This window comes from Hemitrygon akajei, chromosome 12 (assembly GCF_048418815.1).
Source record: "Hemitrygon akajei chromosome 12, sHemAka1.3, whole genome shotgun sequence".
NCBI lineage: Eukaryota > Metazoa > Chordata > Chondrichthyes > Myliobatiformes > Dasyatidae > Hemitrygon > Hemitrygon akajei.
The window spans coordinates 39195275-39219210 of record NC_133135.1 but is presented as its reverse complement, the minus strand read 5'-3'; the positions used below and the strand labels follow the sequence as shown (position 1 = coordinate 39219210).

Here is a 23936-nt window from a genome sequence, read left to right as displayed (position 1 = left end):
AGCCATGTTTCTGGCATCAACATAGCATGCCCACAATTTACTAACCCTAACCATATGTCTTTGGAATGTAGAAGAAACCGGAGCATCCAAAGGAAACTCATATGGTCATGTGCAGAATGTACAAACTCCTTAGAGGTAACAGTGGGAATTAAACCATGATTGGTGAAAGCTGGTGCTGTAAAGCGATAAATTAACCTCGACGCTACCATACTGGTCATAATGGACATAGCTAGCAAGAACAGTACAAATCACAGAACTCCCTGTAATATGACAATAATAATTGCAATGTCCTTCAATAAACTCTTAAAATCAAAGTCTACAAAAATGAGTTCAATCAAAGCCATAAGTGAATTAAGATTACAAAGACAATTAAATTATTTTTCAGCAAACATTCTCTAATCTTCTTGCCTACCTTCCTTGATCCGATTGAAGCATGGTTTCTTCTTTTGAGAAGACATTATGATATTTTCTTTTCTCTTTAGTGATGCTTTCCTGCCTTTCACTGAGGTTTTCATTTTGTTCATTATATTCTAAAAAAATATAATTAAGAATTGAGTAAAGTAGTTCAGGTAAGAAGGAAACAGCATGAGGAGAAAATATTTGCTCCTTATTTCCAGAAGTAAACATTATTTGGATAGAAGAGAAAATCAAAAACATTTCAATGTACTTGCAGGCATATTTTTCGTAAGTACCAAAACATACCCTTCAATCTCAAAATAAAGTACAAAATCAATTCTACGGGAATGAAGGATTGGCCTTTTATGTCAAAGACTCATTATGGGGACCACCCTCATTTACAACATGAAAGTAGTTCAAATGTCTCTCCTTATACTGACTATATTACAGACAGGAGAATGGGGTTGAGAGGATAATAAATCACTCATGATGAAATGGCAGAGCAGACTCAATGGGCCAAATGGCCTGATTCTGCTCCCAGGTCTTATGATCTTATGGCTTCCACTGCAATAGTGACCACACAAAAGTGATTTATTATTTAAGTATATTATAACATCCTGAAGGTATCAACTATTCAACTTCAAGCTCTTCTTTCTTGTACTCCAATTTCTCAACTAGTTCAAGGTACAAAATTCAAAGTAAATTTATTATCAAAGTGCATATATGTTACCATATACTACCTTGAGATTAATTTTCTTGTGGGCATGCTCAATAAATCCATAATAGAATAATAATCATTTAAGAATCAATGAAAGACCACACTGACTGGGCATTCAACCTTGTGCAAAAGACTACAAACTTCAAATATAAGAAGAAAGAAATAACAATAATAAACAAGCAATAAATACCAAGAACATGAGATGATGAGTCCTTGAAAGTGAGTCCACAGGTTGTGGGAACATTTCAATGATGGGGCAAGTGAAGTTGAGTAAAGTTGTCCCCTTGGTTCAAGAACCTGATGGTTAAGGGTTACTAACTGCTCCTGAAGCGAGTGGTGAGCCCTGAGGCAGTACCTTCTTCCTGATGGCAGCAGCAAGAAGAGAGCATGTCCTGGATGGTGGGGGTCCATGATGATGAATACTGCTTTCCCGCAACACTTCTTGTAGATATGCCCAATCATGGGAAGGGCTTTACCCATGATGGAACTGCACTGTATCCACTACTTTTTGCAGGATTTTCCATTCAAGGACATTGGTGTTTCCATACCAGGCTGTGATAGCCAGTCAATATACTCTCCACTACACATCTATAAAAGTTGGGCGATGTTTTAGATGCCATGGAAATCTTCACAAACTCCTAAGGAAGAGAAGGCACTGCTTTGCTTTCTTTGTAAGTGCATTTACATGCTGGGCCCAGGACAGTTCCTCTGAAATAATGACACCAAGGAATTTAAAGGTGCTGATCTTCTCCACCTTTGATGAGGACTGGCTCATGGACCTCTGGTTTCCTCCTCCTGATATCAATAATCAGCTCTTTACTCTTGCTGACATTATAAACCATTTTTAAATGGTGAACCATTTATACTAGTAAAAACTGGTTAATACTGATAAAAACTGGTTTATACTGGTAAAAATTGGTTTATACTGGTAAAAACTGTTTTATACTGGTATAAACCTGTTAATAGTGGTAACAACTGGTAAAAAAAAAACCAGGTTCATACAGGTAAAGACTGGTTTATACTGGTTTGTAGCGGTAAAAAAGTAAAAACTGGTTTATACTGTTAAAAACTGGTACAGACTGGTTTATACCGGTAAAAACTGGTTTATACTGGTAAAAACCACTATATACTGGTATAAACTTTTTTATACTGGTAAAAACCGGTTTAAACCGCTTTTAACCAGTATAAACTGGTTCTGACAGGTTTTAACCAGTTTAAACCGGTTTAAACCACTTTTAACCAGAATAAACCGGTTCTCAGGTTTTAACCAGTTTAAACCGGTTCTCAGGTTTTAACCAGTTTAAACCGGGTTTGACGGGTTTTAACCAGTTTTAACCAGTTCTGACCAGTATAAACCAGTTTAAACCGGTTTTGACCGGTTTTAAACCGGTTTTAAACCGCTTTTAACCAGTATAAACCGGTTCTGTTTTAACCAGTAAACCGGTTTTGACCAGTTTTAACCGGTTTTGACCGGTTTTTAACGTTCAAACTGCTTTTAACCAGTATAAACCGGTTCTGACAGGTTTTAACCAGTTTAAACCGGTTTTGACCAGATTTAACCGGTTTAAACCGCTTTTAACCAGTATAAACCGGTTCTCAGGTTTTAACCAGTAAACCGGTTTTGACCAGTTTTAACCGGTTTTGACCGGTTTTAATGTTCAAACTGCTTTTAACCAGTATAAACCGGTTCTGACAGGTTTTAACCAGTTTAAACCGGTTTTGACCAGATTTAACCGGTTTAAACCGCTTTTAACCAGTATAAACCGGTTCTGACAGGTTTTAACCAGTAAACCGGTTTTGACCAGTTTTAACCAGTTTAAACCGGTTCTGACCAGTTTTAACCAGTTTAAACTGGTTTAAACCACTTTTAACCAGTATAAACCGGTTTTGGCCAGTTTTAACGTTTTAAACCGGTTCTGACCGGTTTTAACCAGTTTAAACCGGTTTAAACCGCTTTTAACCAGTATAAACCGGTTCTAAACCGCTTTTAACCAGTTTAAACCGGTTCTGACTGGTTTTTAACCAGTTTAAACCGGTTTTGACCAGTTTTAACCAGTTTAAACCGGTTTAAACTGCTTTTAACCAGTACAAACCGGTTCTGACAGGTTTTAACCAGTTTAAACCGGTTCTGACCGGTTTTAACCAGTTTAAACTGGTTTAAACCACTTTTAACCAGTATAAACCGGTTTTGGCCGGTTTTAACGTTTAAACCGGTTCTGACCGGTTTTAACCAGTTCTGACCGGTTTTAACCAGTATAAACCGGTTCTGACAGATTTTAAACCAGTAAACCGGTTTAAACTGCTTTTAACCAGCATAAACCGGTTCTGACAGGTTTTAACCAGTAAACCGGTTTAAACCGCTTTTAACCAGTATAAACCAGTTCTGACAGGTTTTAACCAGTTTAAACCGGTTTTGACCAGTTTAAACCGGTTCTGACCGGTTTTAACCCAGTTTAAACCGGTTTTGACCAGTTTAAACCAGTATAAACCGGTTCTGACAGGTTTTAACGTTTAAACCGGTTTAAACTGCTTTTAACCAGCATAAACCGGTTCTGACAGGTTTTAACCAGTAAACCGGTTTAAACCGCTTTTAACCAGTATAAACCAGTTCTGACAGTTTAACCAGTTTAAACCGGTTTTGACCAGTTTTAACCAGTTTAAACCGGTTCTGACCGGTTTTAACCAGTTTAAACCGGTTTTGACCAGTTTTAAACCGGTTCTGACAGGTTTTAACCAGTTTAAAACCGGTTTAAACTGCTTTTAACCAGTATAAACCGGTTCTGACAGTTTAAACCAGTAAACCGGTTTTGACCAGTTTTAACCAGTTTAAACCGGTTCTGACCGGTTTTAACCAGTTTTAAACCGGTTTTGACCAGTTTAAACCGGTTCTGACAGGTTTTAACCAGTTATAAAACCGGTTTAAACTGCTTTTAACCAGTATAAACCGGTTCTGACAGTTTAAACCAGTAAACCGGTTTTGACCAGTTTTAACCAGTTTAAACCGGTTCTGACCGGTTTTAACCAGTTTAAACCGGTTTTAAACCGCTATAAACCGGTTCTGACAGGTTTTAACGTTTAAACCGAAACCGCTTTAACCAGTATAAACCGGTTCTGACAGGTTTTAACCAGTTTAAACCGGTTTAAACTGCTTTTAACCAGTATAAACCGGTTCTGACAGATTTTAAACCAGTAAACCGGTTTAAACCGCTTTTAACCAGCATAAACCGGTTCTGACAGGTTTTAACCAGTAAACCGGTTTAAACCGCTTTTAACCAGTATAAACCAGTTCTGACAGGTTTTAACCAGTTTAAACCGGTTTTAACCAGTTTTAAACCGGTTCTGACCGGTTTTAACCAGTTTAAACCGGTTTTGACCAGTTTTAACCAGTATAAACCGGTTCTGACAGGTTTTAACCAGTTTAAACCGGTTTAAACTGCTTTTAACCAGAAACCGGTTCTGACAGATTTTAAACCAGTAAACCGGTTTAAACTGCTTTTAACCAGCATAAACCGGTTCTGACAGGTTTTAACCAGTTTAAACCGGTTTTGACCAGTTTTAACCGGTTCTGACCGGTTTTAACCAGTTTAAACCGGTTTTGACCAGTTTTAACCAGTATAAACCGGTTCTGACAGGTTTTAACCAGTTTAAACCGGTTTAAACTGGTTCTGACCGGTTTTAACCGGTTTTAAACTGGTTTTGACCGGTTTTAAAACCGGTTTAAACTGGTTTTGACTGGTTTTAACCAGTTTAAACCGGGTTTTACCAGCATAAACCAGTATAACAACACACACAAAATGCTGGTAGAGGGAGAAGCTGTCCACGGTTCGGGCCGAGACCCTTCGTCAGGACTAACTGAAAGGAAAGATTCTAAGAGATTTGAAATTAGGAGGGGGAGGGGGAAATGAGAAATGATAAGAGAAGACCGGAGTGGATGGATTTATACAGGTAAAATCTGGTTTAAACCGCTTTTAACCAGTATAAACCAGTTCTGACAGGTTTTAACCAGTATAAACCAGTTTTCTGGTTTTAACCAGTTTAAACCGGTTCTGACTGGTTTTAATCAGTTTAAACCGGTTTTGACTGGTTTTAAAGTTTTAACCAGTTTTTACCGGTATAAACCACCATAAATCAGTTTTTACCAGCATAAACCAGTATAACAACACACACAAAATGCTGGTAGAACACAGCAGGCCAGGCAGCATCGACAGGGAGAAGCGCTGTCGACGTTTCGGGCCGAGACCCTTCGTCAGGACTAACTGAAAGGAAAGATTCTAAGAGATTTGAAATTAGGAGGGGAAGGGGGAAATGAGAAATGATAAGAGAAGACCGGAGGGGATGGATTTATTCAGGTAAAATCTGGTTTAAACCGCTTTTAACCATTATAAACCGGTTCTGACTGACTTTAACCAGTATAAGCTGGTTTTGACTAGTTTTAACCAGTGTAAACTGGTTCTGACCGGTTTTAACCAGTATAAACCGGTTTTAACCAGTATAAGGTGAAAGCACTGTGTAGTAGAAGAAGGCAGAATCATGAAAGAGGTGATAGGAGGCTGGTGGAGGAAGCAGAGTGAAACTGGGATGGGTGAAGGGAGAGGGAGAGAATGACCAGAAGTTGAAGAATTCAATGTTCATGCCAAGGGGCTGGAACCCAAGTTTGGCCTCAGCACGGCAGTAGAGGAAGCCATGCATGGACATATCCGAATGGGAGTGTGAAGTAGAGTTGAAGTGGGTGGCAACCGGGAGATCCTGTCTGTTGTGGCGGACGGAGTGGAGGTGCTCGACGAAGCTGTCCCCCAATCTACGTCGGGTCTCGCCGATGTACAGGAGGCCGCCCAGGAGCACTGGATGCAATAGATGACCCCAAGAGACTCGCAAGTGAAATGTTGCCTCACCTGAAAGGACTGTTTGGGGCTCTGAATGATGGTAAGAGAGGAAGTGTAGGGACAGGTGTAGCAATTACACTTGCAGGGATAAGTGCCAGGTGGGAGATCCATGGGGAGGGACGTGTGGACCAGGCGGTCCGATATTCCAGGATTGAGTGAAGAGCCAATGAGAAGGCATCTGCTGTGGACCTGTTGTGACAGTAGGCAAATTGGAGCAGATCCAAATTGCTTCTCAGGCAGGAGTTGATATTTTTAATCACCAGCCTCTCAAAGCACTTCACCACTGTGGATCTAAGTGCTACTGGACTTGATAAGGCTTAAAGAAAATGGCAGCTGATAATCACGGCAACAATCTAAAGGCTTCGTACAAACAACCAATGTGCAAAAAGACAAACTGTGCAAATAAAAATATTGAGAATATGACTTTTAATGTTTCCTTAAAAGTAAGTCTGTAGGTCGTAGAGTCAGTTCGGAGTTGTGGTAAATGAATTATCCATGTTGGTTCAGAAGCCTGATGGTTACGGGGAATAACTGTTCCTGAACCTGGTGCTGTGGGATCTAAGGCTCCTGCCCAATGATAATAGCAAGAAGAGGGCATGGCCTGGATGGTGGAGTCCCTGATGATAGTTACTGCTTTCTCGGGATAACGCTCTACTAAATGTACTCTATGTTGGGGAGTGCTCTGCCTGTGATGCAGGGAGCTATATCCACACTTTCTGTAGCCTTTTCAGTTCCTGGGCATTGGTGGTTCCATATCAGACCATGACACAAGCATTTTCCAGCAACCAAATAGAGTTGCTTCTGTATTTTTTTAGAATCTTCTGTGTTTTCAGCAGCAGCTGCCAAGCTGCTTGAATCTGACTATTCTTTAGGTCAAATGTTATCATTGAATATTTTGTTATTTCAAGTCAAAGATTCAAAGTACATTTATTATCAAAGTACAAGTCTTAGATTCATCCTCCTGCTTGCAGCCATGAAACAAAGGAATACCGTGAAACCCATTCAAGGAAACATCAAACACCCAATGCGCAAAAAGGAGCAAATTACACAAATGACAACAAGCAAGTGGACAACACATAAAATATCAAACATCAAACCAGGAGTCCAATAGTATTTCGTTAACGCCGCTAGCCCCATGCAGGCCACAGGGCAAAACATTCTTCACTAAAGCGCTCTAGACTGCCCTTTCGCCACGATCCAACCACTCAAAAACAGCAAAATAAAAGAGTTGCCAGAGACCAGAAACACACGCAACATGAACTCCCAAGTCCACCATAATGAGTCCACGGCCACTCTGATCAATCCTTACAATGTGTATCCCAAGGCTCCTGCACTTTTCTCCAAAAGCAGCTTGCAAAAGGGAGAGGAAGATCGGTCAAACGCAGGCAAATGGTGCCAAACACCCACTCACTCTCCTCTCGTCTTCATCTACTTCAACCTTGCTCCCTCAACACCTCAATCGGAGAGAAGCAATGGAGTTGATCATTGGTTTGCGCCCCAGCTCCAGGCCGTACATTCCATTCCAAACCTTACCGAACTTCCTCAGTTAAGAAAAAATTAACAAATAAATATTTAAAATCGATATTGGTGAGTCCTGACATAAATTTGGGGACTCCTTTGCTGAGCAGCTCTGCTCCATCCTCCAAAAGCAGAATTTCCCAGTGGCCAACCATTTTAATTGCCATTCACATTCCTGTTCAGACACAATCTGTGGCCTCCTCTTTTGCCACAATGTGGCCACTCTCAGGGTTGAGGAACAACACCTTATATTTCTTTTAGGTAACCCCAACCTAATGGATGAACATTGATTTCTCCTTCCAGTAATTTTTTGCCTCCATCTTCCCTCCTCTTCCATTGCACGCTCTGGACTCTTACTTCTCTTCCTCATTTGCCTATCATGTCCCCCTGGTGTCCCTCCTACTTCCCTTTCACCCATGGTCCACTCTCCTCTCCTATCACATTCCTTCTTCTCCAGCCTTTTACCCTCCCACCCATCTGGCTTCACCTTATCACCTTCTAGCCAGTCCTCCTTTCTCTCCAGTCCAGTCCTGAAGACTCATCTCGACTATCTATTCATTTTCAGAGATGCTGCCTGACCTGTTGAGTTTCTCCAGCATTTTGTGTGTGTTGCTCTGGATTTCCAGCATCTGCAGAATCTTGTGTTTATTATTTAAATTTTTAAATCACTGTGGGGAAGTTAGGAGGGTAGCAGAATTTAAGTCATAAAGTCATAGAACCTGAGTTCCTTCTTATGTTCCCCTTAAACATTTCATGTTTCAACCTTAACCCATGACCTCTAGCTCTAGTCTCACCCAACCTTAGCGGAAAAAGCCTGTTTGCATTTACCCTATCTATAACTCTCATAATTCTGCATACCTATCAAATCATGCCTCATTCTTCTACGGTCTAGGAAATAAAGTCCCTAAACTATTCAACTTTTCCCTATAACTCAAGTCCCAAGTCCTGGCAACATCCTTGTAAATTTCTGAGTACTCTTTCAATCTTATTGACATCTTTCCTGTAGGTAGGTGACTGAAACTGCACACAATACTCTAAATTAGGTTCACCAATCTTATAAAACTTCAACATAACATCTTATCCCCTGTACTCAATATTTTGATTTATGGCCAAATCACCAAAAGCTTTCCTTATGACTTGTGATGCCACTTTCAAGGAATTATGGATCTGTATTTCCAGATCCTTCTGTTCTACCATACTCCTCAGTACCTTACCACTCATTGTGCAAGTCGTAGCTGGTTTGTCTTCCCAAAGTCTGCATTAAATTCCATCTGCCATTTTTCAGCCCACTTTTCCAGCTGATCCGGATCCCACTACAAGTTTTGACAGTCTTCCTCACTGTCCACTAATACCCCCTCCCCCATTGTCATCTGCATATTTACTGATCTAGTTGACCACATTATCATCCAGATTGTTGTTATAGATGACAAACAACCATGGATTTTGCACCGATCCCTGTGGCACACCACTAGTCACCAGCCTCCAGTCAGAGAAGCAACCATCTACTACCACCCTCTGGCTTCTCCCTAAAGCCACTGTCGAATCAAACTTACTACCTCACCTTGAATGCCAAGTGACTGAAACTCTTGACCTTGTCAAATGCCTTGCTAAAGTACATGTAGACAACATCCACTGCCTTTCCTTCATCAACTTTCCTGGTAATTTCCTCAAAAAACTCTATAAGATTGGTTATACATGACCTACCACGCACAAAGTCATGGTGACTATTCACATACTTATATATCCAGTCCCATAGAATACCTTCCAATAAATTAACTACTACTGATGTCAGGATCATCAGTCTAACCTTATTCTTAAGAGCCTTTCTTAAACAGCGGAATCCCATTAGCTATCCTCCAATCGTCTAACACCTCACCTGTGGCTAAGGATGTTTTAAATATCTTTGCTAAGGGCCTGGGTATTTATCCACCCAATTTGCCTTAAGACTGCAAGCACCTCTTCCTCTGAAATCCGTATATGGTCCATGATCTCACTCTATAGACTCTGCCCATCTCCCAAGTACAGATGCAAAAAATCAATTTAAGGTTGCTCATATCTCTTTCAGCTCCATGCATAGATGATCACTCTGGTCTTCCAGAGGACCAATTCTGTCCCTTTTGCTCTTAATATATCTGTAGAAGTCCATAGGATTCTCCTTCACTTTGTCTTTTAGTGCAACCTCATGTCTTCTTTTAGCCCTTTAAGCACTTTAAGAGAAAATCAGCAGAGATAAAATGTGTTGAGTAATATTCTTTCTTGTTCGCACTAGGCACGTGTCAGGATACAATGAAATATGAGTGTAGTTTCATCAATACTCAGGAGTCTTTACACTATTCCAGACAAAGCAGCCCACTTGATTGATATCTGATCCACCAACAAAATACTTAAAGCTTTAATAATTACTGCTCAGTCACCGCTGTGTATATTCCATAAAATATTCCACAGCCACTCAGTGAGGTTAGTCCAACAGCCTTGCCAAAGCCTGCAACTTCTATCACTAAGGCCATGGATAGCAAAGATACACTTACTTTTCCTTTATTTCACTTGGCCAGAATCACAACTGAACAGAGTTCTGAGAGTATCTACAGTTGTTCAAGTAGGTGGTTTACTCCTACTTTCTTACGGGCAATCAGGATTGGGCAATAAATCAACAAAAAGAGTAAAAGAAGTCTATTTAATTACACAATATGTTTCCCAATTTGATCTTCTCTAATCCAGAAAATTTTATAATTTTAACTAACATCTTATTAAAGCAAAATCTAACAAATGTTAGGAATCTGAAATTTAAAAGAAACAGAAGCTTTGGAGACACTTTGCAGATTGGGCACCAATCTCCATTTGCAAGGATGACTCTGAACTTCCAGTTACCTCTCACTTTAAATCTCTATCCATTCCATTCTGACTGTAATGGCTTTGGCTATTCCAAGAAAGCCCAACATAAAGTTCAGAGAGTAGTACTGCATCTGTCTTCTTCCATCTATTCATGTTACAGACCTTGGGACTCAATACTGAATTCAATAATTCCGCATAACTATGTTTTCGAACAATCTGCTTCACCATCATTGATGCGCAACATTAAAGAAACCCCCTCTTCCTTCCCCCATTCACGTGCAACTTTAACACAGCTCCCTTTCCACTCCCTCTCCCGACAGATGTAGCCTTAAGTGTTGAATACTTGTAGTAATCTGTTATTTCACCTTTCCATTCACTGGTGTGCTCTGCATCTCATTATTCTAAAATTGCATTTGTTATTTCTCTACGTCTTCCTTTCATCATCTTGTCTTTACTCTCCTCAGGATAACTCTTTTGCATTTAATCTTGGATGACATCAAGTGCATTTATTTCACCTGAACAATCTTGGCCTTTATACTTTCATTCATTCATTTTGTTCCCTCCACCAACTCCTCCCTCTCTGCAACTTAATTCACGTTCATTTTCTCACTTTTCCAGTTGTGAGGACCTAGAACAAATAGTTCGGGAGCCCACTATTATACACGTGATGACTCCTCAACATCAGGATTTCATTTTGTGCTTGCAGATGAGCTCCACAACCACATATGTAAATCGAACCCAGGTATTGAAGGGTACAGGATACGTGAAATTATTAAGTGTTTGTGTTAAAAGTTGTCAAATTATTTTACATCTCAGCTGCCATTGAAAATAACGAAGCTAGAGAGCCAGTTGAACATCTGCAGGACACCGTACCTTTGCAGCAGTACCGAGTGAGAAATGCTACGTGGGTAACACCACCGACTTTATTCGTTAAAGAATGACCCCAAAGAGCAGTTTATCCGTACGCCAGTGAGAGAGTACTTACGGGTTCCGCTACGCTTGTTGTCGGGAGAAAAGAAAGGAGAGGGCGTCAATCTTTCGCACAAAGCTGTTGATGTTGACTTGCCGTCGCGCCGAAAGCTGAGCCTGCGCCGTTCCTCATCAGAGCGCGACTCGCGGAGAGAAAGGACCCGAGCTGGTCGTTTCCTGGCGACCATGCGGGCTGGAGTCAAGCCGGAGTCCGTTCTTTCTCCCACCTGGTAGTTGTTAGTGCAAGATTTGAGGAATTCATCATTCGGTAGTTGTACTGACGAGAGAAGGAGGAGCAGCGGAAGGAAAGGGTTGGGAAAAGTGGAAACGAGAAAGAAAGGACAACTGCTACCAGAAAGTTGAAGGTGAGGAGAAGGGCAGGGGGAGTAAAGTGGGGAGGAGGGTGGAAGACCAGAGTGAAGGGGGGAATAGGGAAAGAGTGGAAATGAGGAAGCAGATAGGAGTGAAGCAAGAGGAGAAGGCATTTAGTCTACGTTTTACGTTAACACACCTGTGCACTTGAGCTACACTCAATGCTAAAAGCAGTTGCCTACGTTTGTATTTTCTGTAATTGTTTAAATGATAGAATTGTACTACTAACAAAGTTAATAAAACGGGTTTGCTGCAAATGCGGGAAATTATTTTTATTTTGTTATTTTTGAGCTTGTATTTAAGGAAAAGTACTTTGATATGAACTGGTTCATTTATACAGAGCATTAATGATGCTTCCTAAAACGCTAGTCACTCTACTTTGCGTGGCATTGACGTAAATTCTGAGGTTATTTAGAATAAAAAGAATCTACTGCTAAATTTGAATCCTGAGAAAATATACCATGTATGTATTACACTGTTGGGGACCTGAATTGGTAAAGAAAACAAAGTTGAAGCAGTTTACAGTGACAATAGTTGCTCTTTGTGTGGAATTAAACAATATAGAATTAAAGTTAGATTTTCTTAAATAAAAATGCTGTAGTTCTAAAACGGACAAATTGCCTTGTAATAGATTCTAATTGCATAAAAATTAACACTTAACTGTTTATTTTATTTAACAATTTCTAGGTTTCACTCCATGAGGAAAAGTGCATTTAACTATAAAATTTTTGTTTGAGCATCTGCTAAAGATGTCCTTAATGAAAATTCCTGTCGTTGATGTTCACATTGACAATTTTAAAGAGATATGGCCGTCTATGCTGCTTGCAGTCAGGACAGCGAGTTTCATAGCCCTTGATACTGTGAGTGCTGTATTTGTTTTAAAGAGTTTTGTGATAATATTTAAAATAAAAGTATTTATATTTGTATGTTCTCCACACAGGAACTTAGTGGACTTGGGGCACGAAAAGCTTTACTGGCACAGTGAGTAGAAAATTGTGTTATAATTAATAGCTCTGAGCTGTGGTGTTGTGCTGGAGATGTGCTTGAGTGTTATGAAGAAGGTTGGTGGCTGCAGAGAAGAGGATTGAGCCATTCCTAATTATTTGCTCTACATCAGGTTACTTGAAAATGGAGCATAACTGATCCAGGGAATTTTATTGGGTGTTGCACCCCTTATTTTTACCAAAATTGTTCCTTAGTGGTTGTTAATTATCTTAAGTCCCTCATATTAAAATAAATTATCATAATCAATCAGTGTCAAGCCAAATCATTGATTATTTGCTGCTTTAACCCCTCACCAAGCAGGATAAAGTCAAATCTTGCACTCAGTAGCATAAAGGGAGAGGGAAATTTCCCTTATCTTGGTTTTTCTCTTTTGTCTGCAGTAAAGGGTGAAGTATCTATTTCTAATGATAGATTGAATGATTTGTGTTCACAGATCAGTTGAAGATCGATATAAAGCAATATGTCAGGCTGCCAGAACTCGTTCCATTCTGTCTCTTGGGGTTGCAAGTTTCAAAGAGCTTTCAGACAAAGTAAGGGCCTTTTATTTTATATCTTTTGGTTCTTCAGAGAAGCCCTGAAATAAGTTGTTTTACTTTTCACCACATCGTGAGATGAGGTCACCTGAAATGTCACTTGTTCGTGTTTGGTCACAGTGTTGTGACATATCTAGAGCTTGGTTTTATTGTGTTTCAAAGCACATTCATTATCTCTTATCCCTTAAAAGACCTGGCATTGATTGGGAGTTTGCCGTGATCCCAATGTCTGCAAAAATTATATAAATTAAATACTTTTAAAATATCAATCTATCTCCATTTTTATAATGTGAGAGTTGGTCAATTTGTGGGTCTTTTATTGGACAGGAAGAGAAAGCAATGGAAAGGAAGATGGAAAATGCAGGGAGGTCTCCCAGATGTCCATATGACCTTAGGTCATTGTAGAATTGTGCTTCATTTCACCTTTGCCCTGAATGATGTGAGGATATTTTTAACAAGCATTTGGGGGTAACAGTTCTGAGTTAGGTCTGTTTTCTCAATTAGGAAATGGAGAGCAAGGAAGAGAGGATGGATGACAAGAGCAACCAAAGCTCAAACTCAACTATTTTTGTTTTAAACTTTACCCCTATGGTTTCCATTTTGCTCTCATTAAAAGTACCTCTCCATTCTGGCCAGATTGTGGTGATGCTCACATTTTCCTTTGCCAGTGTTGTTTCGTTGTTTGGAAATGGCTAAAGGGTTGTGTATTGTTCATATGCACAAGACAACTAGAGAATATGGGTCAAGATAGAAGGGTTTGTGAATGGTTGAGGGGAAGAGTTTGTGAACGAGCCAGTACTGGTGATTGGGAGGGAGGGGATGGTGGTGGTGCCAGTAGTGGCATGAGACTATATTCTTGGGGCAACCTTGGTCAAGTGATCAGATGTTTTCTACTGAAGTCACTTGACAGTAGATCATATCAAGTGAAAGATTTATGTTGCACAAGTAAATTTGTGTTGGAGACAGGAATTGAAAGGGGGTAGTGATCCATGGCTGCTGATTATGATACTGAGGTTCACAATGGTTGGGCAAGCAGCTACCGTTAACACTCTATGGAGGTAGGTGGTGCTGTTATTGGGATTTGAAAATCACACTCTATAGTGTTCCCTTTTGTCCATGGTCTTCTGTCCTGCCCTATCAGATTTCCCCCTTTCCAGCCCTTTATCTCTTTCACCAATCGACTTCCCAGCTCTTTACTTCACCCCTTCCCTTCTCCCGGTTACAGGTATCACCTATCACCTTGTACTTCCTCTGACTTCTTATTTCATTGGCCCATCCTGATGAAGGGTCTCACCCCAAAACGTTGACTGTTTGTTCCATAGGCCACGCAGCATCATTTCCATAGATGCTGCTTGGCCTGCTGAGTTTCTCCAGCATTTTATATGTATTGTTTTGATTTTCAGCACCTGCAGATTTTCTTTTGTTTGTGTGCCAATATAGTGTTGCCTGTATTGTCAAATATTCCCAAAGTGTCAGGACTTTCATAATGCATTTTCTCATTATTTTCTGTAAACAGGAATTTACAACATATTTTAAAATGGAATATTTGCACCGGGGATATTGTAATGTGATTATAGTTATTTATAATCCATGTTGTATGTTAACTGATCAGCTAATTTCTACTATAATTATTTCAGCCAGGTAGTACGTATTTGAGCCAGGTGTACAACCTCACGCTGCTGTGCATGGATGAATATATAATTGAGCCACAATCTGTTCAGTTCCTGGTCCAGCATGGCTTTGATTTCAATAAACAGTATGCTAAAGGGATTCCATACCAGAGGGGGAATGACAAGGTAACAGCAGACTTCATTCAGTTCTTATTTTCCATCTGTGCAAAATTTAATCTTTCAGAATTTGTTTCTCATACCTTTCTCGTTCCATGCTGTTTCAATCACATTGCAAGAGAAGACTTCACTGACTTCTGTGAAATCTACTTATTGCTGCATTTGATGCTGGTTAGATGAAAGTCTTAAGCAGTCCCTTGGGTTCGAGGATGACCTGCTTCCAAGTCTGGTTTTGTGGTTTCTGAGAGGTCAGTGAGGTCATGGAGCAGGTTGATTGGAGCAAGCAAGTCTGTAATTTGTGACCTGGACTCTGTCCCAGTGCATGACCTCTATATTCTCAATGTCATTCCTAATGCCCCTTCTCCACTTTGAGTAGTCATGGGCCAGAAATACTCATGAGTAGGTAACAATGTTACATTTCTTCTGCGAGGTTTTGAGCATTTCCTTGGATATTTTCCTTTGTCCACCTGATAAGCCTTTTTAATGAACTCAGAATAGTGTGTCTGTTTCAAATGTTATATAGGGCACGCAACAGAGGACGTCTGCTGAACATAACATAAACAGGGCCTCGATACTGGGATGTTGTCCTGGCTGAGGGCACTGATTTTGGTTCTATTATCCTTGTGATGAACTTGGAAGATATTTGTAGAGAGAGCATTGCTGATATGCTCCTTAAGCATCTTGCAAGTGATCTCAATCTTAGCAATAAAGGAGGGTGGATATCACTGCTTGATAGACCATGAATATTGTGGCAAATCTGTGGTATTGATTCTTCAAATGCCTTTCCTCTTGACCAAAGGCTATGCTGGGTCACAAGGCAGTGGTGAATTTCATCATCAATGTCTGCTTTCATCTGTTATATGAGAAGAAGTGGCCTTTGCTTTCCAGGGTTTAACTTTCAATCTTTATTATACAAGGGCAATGTGATGTTGCAGAGGCAGATTGACATAGGACTTGTGTTTGATGTTGAGAATATGATCCATTCACTTGTTGATGCTTTCACTGAAACATACAATATTTGGAGTTTGACACAAATACAAACATCATCTACATACTACAGCTTGACCAAAGCTTGGGTAACTATAAGCCTAGCGTGTAGTTCTGAAGATTAGCTCCATTCTGTAGTACAGCGCAGCTCTATATAGTCCCATTGTCATTTACCAGGCTTCCTGTGAGTGTGTCCCACTTCAGATACTATTGTCAGATGTGATCAATCACTAAGCTAAACCATGCTTGCTTTCAAAGTTCTGCATTTTTGGGCTGTGGCATATTGTTGAAGTGAAGGGTCTCAAAGTACGTGTCTGAGACCAATTGACTATTTGTAGTTTTTGAAGGTTTGTGAAGTTATAAATAGACTTGTAACGTAAAGCTTAAGTCCAGGGTGCTGTCCAAGTAATATCTATAAAGGGTCCATTTGACGACAAAAATAAAGGAGCCCTTCATTCCAATAAGTGTGCAGACTTGAATGTAAATAATTTAACTCAATTGCTTAAACAATTGATTATCTTTTTACATTTCATTACAGCTTAATGAATGTCGTGGTCAGAATATTAGAGCTCTCTTTCTAGAAATCATTCGGTCAAAGAAGCCTTTAGTTCTTCATAATGGACTAATTGATTTGGCATTCCTGTACCAGTGTTTTTATGCTCACCTACCAGACCAACTTATGACCTTCACAGCTGACCTATCTGAGATGTTTCCAGCTGGGATTTATGATACCAAGTATGTCTCAGAATTTGAGACTCGCTTTATGTCGTCCTACTTGGAATATGCCTACAAAAAGTGGTAAGTAGTATGAGATGTTCTCCTGAGTTAAAGGACCAAAGATAAAGATCTAAAGATTAACTTTGTTTATCGTACGAAAAAATAAATCTAATCAAATCAGTGAGGATTGTGCTGGAGGGAGCAGCCTACAAGTGTCTCCACGCTTCTGGTGCAACAGCATGCCCACAGCTCATTAAACCTGAACTTGTATGTCTTTGGAATGTGGTATGAGATATTAGCACTCAGAAGAAGCACATGTGGTCCGGGAAGAACATACAAGCTCTTTATGGACAATGGCGGGAGTTGAACCCCACTCTTACAGCTGGTGCTGTATTATGAACATAAGAATTCAATAAGATCATGGCTGACCTGACCATGGACTTATCTCCACATACCTGCCTTTTCCCCATATCCTTTAACTGCCCTACTATGCGGTAATATTCCACTAACCACTACACTACTGTGCTGGCTACAATAGAAAAATAATGGGAATCTTTTATGTTTAAAATCCATTTTTGATCTATTTGGGTGTTGTGTGGGGGGGGGTACAAGCATGAATATTTTTATAAATTGCGGAAAAGCTGGAGTTAAAACATGTTGCTAATGGCTGCGGCTAATGCATTTTCAGCATGCAAAATAATCAAACAAAAGAGTCATGTACCAAGTTGCAGTGAAGAACTGGTCTTGAATGCTGTTCATACAGATCAATTGATTATAGCAGTGCATTGCAATAAAGCAAGGCAAAACAAAAGTGCAGGATAAAATGTTACAATTACAGAGAAAGTGCAGGTTGACAAGGTGCAAGGTTAAATCGAGTTAAATTGCAAGATTAAGTGTTTATCTTGTAATAGGGAACCATTCAACAGTATTATAACAGCACAATAGAAGACCGTAAGATATAGGAGCGAATTTAGGCCATTTGGCCCAACAGGTCTGCTTCACCATTTCATCATGGCTGGTCCATTTCTCTTTCAGCCCCAATCTCCTGCCTTCTCCCTGTACCCCTTCATGCCCTGACTAATCAAGAATCTGTCAACCTCTGCCTTAAATATACCCAATGACTTGTCCTCCACGGCCGCCTATGGCGATGAATTCCACAAAATGGGTGGAAGCTGTCCTTGAGCCTGGTGCTATGTGATTTCAAGCTTTTGTATCTTCTGCCTGAAGGGAGAAGAGAGAATGTCTGCAATGGGTGGGGTTTTTGATTATACTGGCTGCTTTACTGAGGCAGCAAGAAGTGTAAGCAGAGAGGAGGCTGGTTCCTGTGATGTGCTGTGTCCACAACTCCGCATTTTCCTGCACTCCCAGGCAGAGCAGTTGCCATAAGCCACAGTGTGTCGAGGTTGAAGTGGCGCTGGTGAGCTTTCTTGGCTGCTCTGTCTGTATGGTTGGCCCATGAGAGACTATTAGTGATGTTCACTCTTAGGAACTTGAAGCTCTCAGGCTTACGACCTCAACACCATTATGTATACAGCAGCATGGGCACCGCCCCACTAGTCAACGACCAGCTCTTTTGTTTTCCTGACATTGCAGAAAAGATTGTTGTCATAACACCATGTCACTAGGCTCGCTACCTCCTTTATGTACTCTGATTCATCTTTATTTGAGAACCAGCTCACTGGGGTGGTATCATGCAAAGTTGTAAATGCAGTTATGAGTGTACAGAGTTGATTAGGGGCTGAGGATGCAGCCTTGTGGAACACCACTGTTGAGCATAATCATAATGGAGGTATTGCTGCCTATCCTTACTGATTGCAGTCTGTTGTTCACAAAGTCAAAGATTAATTTGCAAATGAAGATGTGGAATCCTAGATCTAGGAGTTTAGAGATCAGTTTGTATGGAATTGTAGTATTGAAGGCAGAATGTAGTCAAAACAATAATCTAATGTAGGTGTCTTTACTGTCTGGATGCTCTCAATGAGTGGTAAAATTGTTGCACTCCCACACACATGATATGAGCTATTATCAATAGATAGTAAAATATTAAAGCATCTCCCAGAGGAATGTATTTTTGAAAAAGCTGTTGCTCTAGGCTCTCATATATTCTACACAGTATTTTTTGAGTCCATTTCTGCAAGATAGATATTTCCACAAAATAACTTGCGCAGTTTCAGTGAAAATCAGGGGAGTGGTACAATGCTAGTTGTTTTGAGTTTTGCATAGCTTTTTTTTCCCTTTTTCAATCTTTTTATTAATATCAACATATTAAGATAACAAAAAATAATTATTGGGATTACAAAATTAAAAGTTAATGTAGCTGAATATATAAACAATAGGTACAAAAGAAATGTCTCTCAAAATCATACATGATACAAATATAATGTATACAAGACAAGAAAACTAGGTGTAACAATATGAAAAAAGAAAAAAAATTATATACCCCAAACAAAACAAAAAAAAACTACTCTAACAAACTAACCACTAACTTAAAAAAAAAAAGAAAAAGAAACATGGGCTGTTTATAATATCTGAGAAAAGAAAAAGAATCATAAATGTCATCAACTCCAATCCTCTCTACATGTATATAATCAGAAACAAAAAGAAATAGGTTTGGAAAAAGGTCAAATTACATCATATGAAAATATTGTATAAATGGCCTCCAAGTCTTTTCAGATTTAATAGAGGGATCATATATGACGCTTCTACATTTTTTCCAAATTTAAACATAACATAGTTTGAGAAAACCAATGAAATGTGGTAGGGGGAATTAATCTCTTTCCAATTCAACAAAATAGATCTTTTAGCCATTAATGTAAGAAATGCAATCATCCGACAAGCTGAAGGAGATAAATGAATTGGCTCTATCATTGATAAACCAAAAATTGCGGTGATAGGGCGAGGTTGTGAATCAATACTCAATACCATAAAAATAATATTGAAGATATCTTTCCAATATTTTTCCAAAGACGGACATGACCAAAAGAGTGGTGCCAGTAGTGGCATGAGTTAGAGAGGCTGTCTCAGAATGACATCTGTCACAAATAGGATTTATATGGGAATAATAACGAGCTAATTTATCCTTGGACATATGAGCCCTGTGCACAACTTTAAACTGTATCAACAAATGTTTGGAACATATAGAGGATGAATTAACTAATTGAAGAATTTTTTCCCATTTCTCAATAGGAATAGTAAACTTAAGTTCCCTTTCCCAATCATTCTTAATTTTATAAGAAACCTCTGAATGTATTTTCATAATTATATTGTAAACATTTGCTATTACACCTTTCTGAAAAGGATTTAATTCTAAAATTTTCTCCAAAATACCTTTAGAATCCAGATTTGAAAAGGTAGGAAGTACAGTGTTTAAAAAGTTCCTAATCTGTAAATATCTAAAAATAAAAAAAATGGGATCTGGGCAAATTATTTGATAATTGTTCAGAAGACATGAAACAATTATCCAAAAATAAATCAGAAAATCCTAGTATACCTTTAGTCTTCCAAGCTAAATAGGCTTGGTCCATAACAGAGGGATGAAAAAAGAAATTAGATATAATAGGAATTGCTAAAACAAATTGATTCAACCCAAAGAATTTCCAAAATTGAAACCATTTGCGTAGAGTGTATTTAACTATCGGATTGTCAATTTGTTTATGCAATTTAGAAAAAGCAAAGGGAAGAGAAGTCCCTAAAATAGAACCCAATGAAAACCCTGTACAGATTTGTTTTCCAAATTTACCCAGTGAGGACTAAAAGATAAATCCAAATCCCATAACCAGCATTTCAAATATCAGATATTAATTGCCCAATAATAAAATTTAAAATTCGGCAATGCCAGTCCACCTTCCTTTTTAGACTTATGTAAATATCTTTTACCTAACCTAAGATTTTTATTTTGCCATATATATGAAGAAATCTTTGAATCAACATTATCAAAAAAGGATTTTGGAATAAAGATTGATATTGCTTGAAATATATATAAAAATTTAGGTAAAATAATCATCTTAATAGCATTGATCTGACCTATCAGTGACAGAGACAGTGGTGACCATTTAGTAAACAAATGTTTAACGTGATCTATTAAAGGTAAGAAATTAGCCTTAAATAAATCCTTATTTTTTTTGTAATTTTAACCCCTAAGTATATAAAGTGATCAGTAACTAATCTAAAAGGTAAATTCCCATAAATTAGAACCTGCATATTTGGGGGAAACAGTTCACTCTTATTAAGGTTCAATTTGTAACCAGAAAAATTACTAAACTGAGCCAACAGTGATATAACTGCAGGAATGGATTTCTCAGGATTAGAAATGTATAATAATAAGTCATCTGCATATAATGATAACTTATGTATATCCATCCCACGAGTAATGCCAAAAATGTTAGGTGATTCTCTAATAGCAATTGCTAAAGGTTCCAGGGCAATATCAAATAGTAATGGACTAAGAGGACAACCTTGCCTGGTACCCTGAAATAAGCACAAAAAAAAAGGGAGATCTTTGGTTATTAGTAAGAACCAAGGCTACTGGAGTGTGATATATCAATTTAATCCAAGATATAAATGTCGGACTAAAGTTAAATTTCTCAAGCACAGTAAATAAATATGGCCATTCAACTCTTATCAAATGCTTTCTCAACATCTAATGAATTGGCATATTCTGGGGTGCTACGTGAAGGAGTATAAACAATATTCGTTAATCTCCTAATATTAAAATGAATAACAGTTTTTAATAAATCCAGTTTGGTCCTCAGAGGTAATTTGAGGTAATACCTTCTCCAACCTGGTCACCAGTATCTTGGAAAAGATCTTAGAATCTACATTCAACAGGGATATCGGTCTATAGGATACACAATCAGTAGGATCTTTATCCTTTTATAAAATTAAAGATATAGAAGCTCTATAAAATGATTGTGGTAATTTACCTAATCTAATTGCTTCTTCAAAAACCGTACATAACCAAGGAGAAAGAGTAGAAGAAAAAAACTTGAAAAATTCAACTGTATACCCATCTGGACCTGGTGCTTTTCCGGAATTCATTGAGGAAATAACACCTTTTATTTCTGTTGCATAGCTCTTTATTGACCTCTAGTGGCTTGTAGATTGTTTGTATACCCTATTTTTATTATTGCCTGAAATCCTAAAGAATTAAGGTTTATTTGCTTCAATTTACAGCAGAAGAGAGAATACCAAATTAACTGATGTGAATAACAGCCATCTCTCCATTGAATTCTGCAATTACCGACAGGGATTTGTGGATTATATTGATTATCGCTACTGCAACCTCCCTGAGGCGGACCAGGATGTAACAGAACAGAAAAAAGTCGAAATATGTGAACAATTTTCTGTGAGTATAACCTCTTTGGTGAAATTTGTACCCTTTTCCATAAAATTCCTCCCTTGAAATGACTTAGACCATAAGTGGTTTACTCTAAAATTTCTGAATAAAATCCCTGAAACAATCAATCCATGGGAATAATAGCCAGATATCTTTGTATACGTTTTTCTGATGGGTATGAAGAATTGCGGATTATGTGTTCAGAATATCACAGCATGACTCGTAGCGTACAATATGGGTATTGATTTAATAATTGGTTCCTTAAAGTTGTTATGGCTAGGGGGTGGTTGGGATAAGCACCCACTGCCTATTAAATTCTCCCAATTGCATGCGTCTCAAATAGCCTCTAACAACCCAAATCCAGCTCCTGGTCTTCACAGTAGAACATTTCTACTGACAGGAGAAGGGGCAAAGATGAGTTACTGGTGCCTTAAAACCAGTTGCTTCAGGTAGATGGGGGTTGGCAGCTCATCTAGAAGGAAAATTCTGATCTCAACCTCAACTGCCTTGTTGATATACCCACCCTTTAGGGAAGGCTTCAAGAGTAAACTGCAAGAAAAACTGAAGCTGGAGTTCCTAATGCAGTCCCACATTGAGCTCAACACTGGCAACTCCTGTGACACCACTGGGGTGGAAGTGGTTGTTTTGTGAGGAGAACTTGACTATTCAACACCAAATTCTCCAGAACAAGATGGTCTCATTGAAGCTTAATAAATTATGCAGTTTGATGGCGGGATATTGTTTCTAAAGGTTGCACTCTCTGCCATTGAAGTCAGGCCTCAGAATAAGGCCTTGGCCATGCAAAAACAAAATGAGAAATTTCTTTACTGTGTTTGGAATTCTGTACTGATGAAGGCTCAGTGAGTAAAGTCAAGACAGATCAGATTATTTTTGATCTAATTTGGTTAGTATAGGAAAGCAACACTGAGGTACAAAGTCAGACACTTAAGTTGGGTAAAACAGAGCCAAGTAGTCTACTAATGTTAATGTTCTCGTGAGCAACACACACGATGTAAAGGTAGACTATATTCTTTTCCTAGATGCTAGCTGGCCTGATGAGTTCCTCCAGCATTTTGTGTGTGTTTAGATTTCCAGCATCTGCAGACTTTCTGTTGTTAATGTTCTTATGATGTCTTTTTAAAGGCTTATGGATGGTGTCGTAATGGAATGAAATGCACGCTGTCACACAATATTGACCTCATCATTGACGAAGATGAACAGATCAAGGATGTTAAAAGAAAGAGGAGAAAGGCCAGAAGACGACGGAAGCAGCAGGCAGTGGATTTGAGTGATAGTGCTGTGGAACCAGAGTCAATAGATAATGTGACTCCTAACGATGGCCCTCCACAAAAGTTGCTGTGTGGCAGTAGCAATGAGCAACCAGAAAAAATGGACACTGGAGAGGTTCAGGCAAAGCTTTTAAGTGATGTACAAGCTTCCAATGGCTCCATTCATGAAAAGAACACTGAAGATGATCACTGTTCAGGAACAGATATGCAGTACTTAAGCAACAGTAAAAAGGAAAATAATCCTGGGAATCAAATGTGTTCAGCAAATGAAACTGTGGAAAGGAACAAAATGGAAAAATGTGATGGAGGTACGCACCGTGCTGGATTTGATGCATTCATGACTGGATTTATAATGGCTTATATTATGATGTGGAAAAATAACGAAAATAGCACAGCCACAGATCCTTGGCTCCCAGACTGCCGTAATAAACTTTATCTGAGTGGGAAATCCATACCCTTACAGATTTCTAAAAGTTCTTTTTCAAAATCTTCAAAAGCTCACAAGGCTAAGATTGAATTGGTGTGGGGCAAACATTGAGATCTGGGCCACAAAGTTTATGGCAAATAGTTTTAGAAATAAATGATTTCCAAAACA

At 38.9% G+C, this 23936-nt stretch overlaps 2 protein-coding genes across 3 annotated transcripts in view; one reads left to right on the top strand and one right to left on the bottom strand.

The window, feature by feature from the left end:
* The window catches only part of mutyh (mutY DNA glycosylase), a 45754-nt gene extending 34315 nt beyond the window's left edge, over positions 1-11439 (bottom strand). Inside the window, exons 1-2 of the mRNA XM_073062947.1 lie at positions 11333-11439; positions 413-530 (exon numbers count right to left, since the gene is read on the bottom strand). Of these exons, the coding sequence (XP_072919048.1) occupies positions 413-524 (112 nt within the window). The 5' untranslated portion in view covers positions 525-530; positions 11333-11439. The remainder of the gene's footprint in view (positions 1-412; positions 531-11332) is intronic.
* A 10-nt stretch (positions 11440-11449) lies between these two features.
* On the top strand, positions 11450-23936 carry toe1 (target of EGR1, exonuclease). 2 transcript variants are annotated; one of them, XM_073062949.1, is made up of 8 exons: positions 11450-11681; positions 12376-12548; positions 12629-12669; positions 13127-13223; positions 14864-15022; positions 16539-16798; positions 21890-22061; positions 23196-23936. In XM_073062949.1, the coding sequence occupies exons 2-8, from the start codon at positions 12438-12440 to the stop codon at positions 23877-23879; spliced, it is 1524 nt and encodes a 507-aa protein (XP_072919050.1). In that variant the 5' UTR covers positions 11450-11681; positions 12376-12437; the 3' UTR covers positions 23880-23936. The 2 variants fall into 2 exon arrangements, with proteins under 2 accessions (XP_072919050.1, XP_072919051.1); XM_073062950.1 differs by lacking the exon at positions 12376-12548 and having other exon boundaries at positions 11452-11681.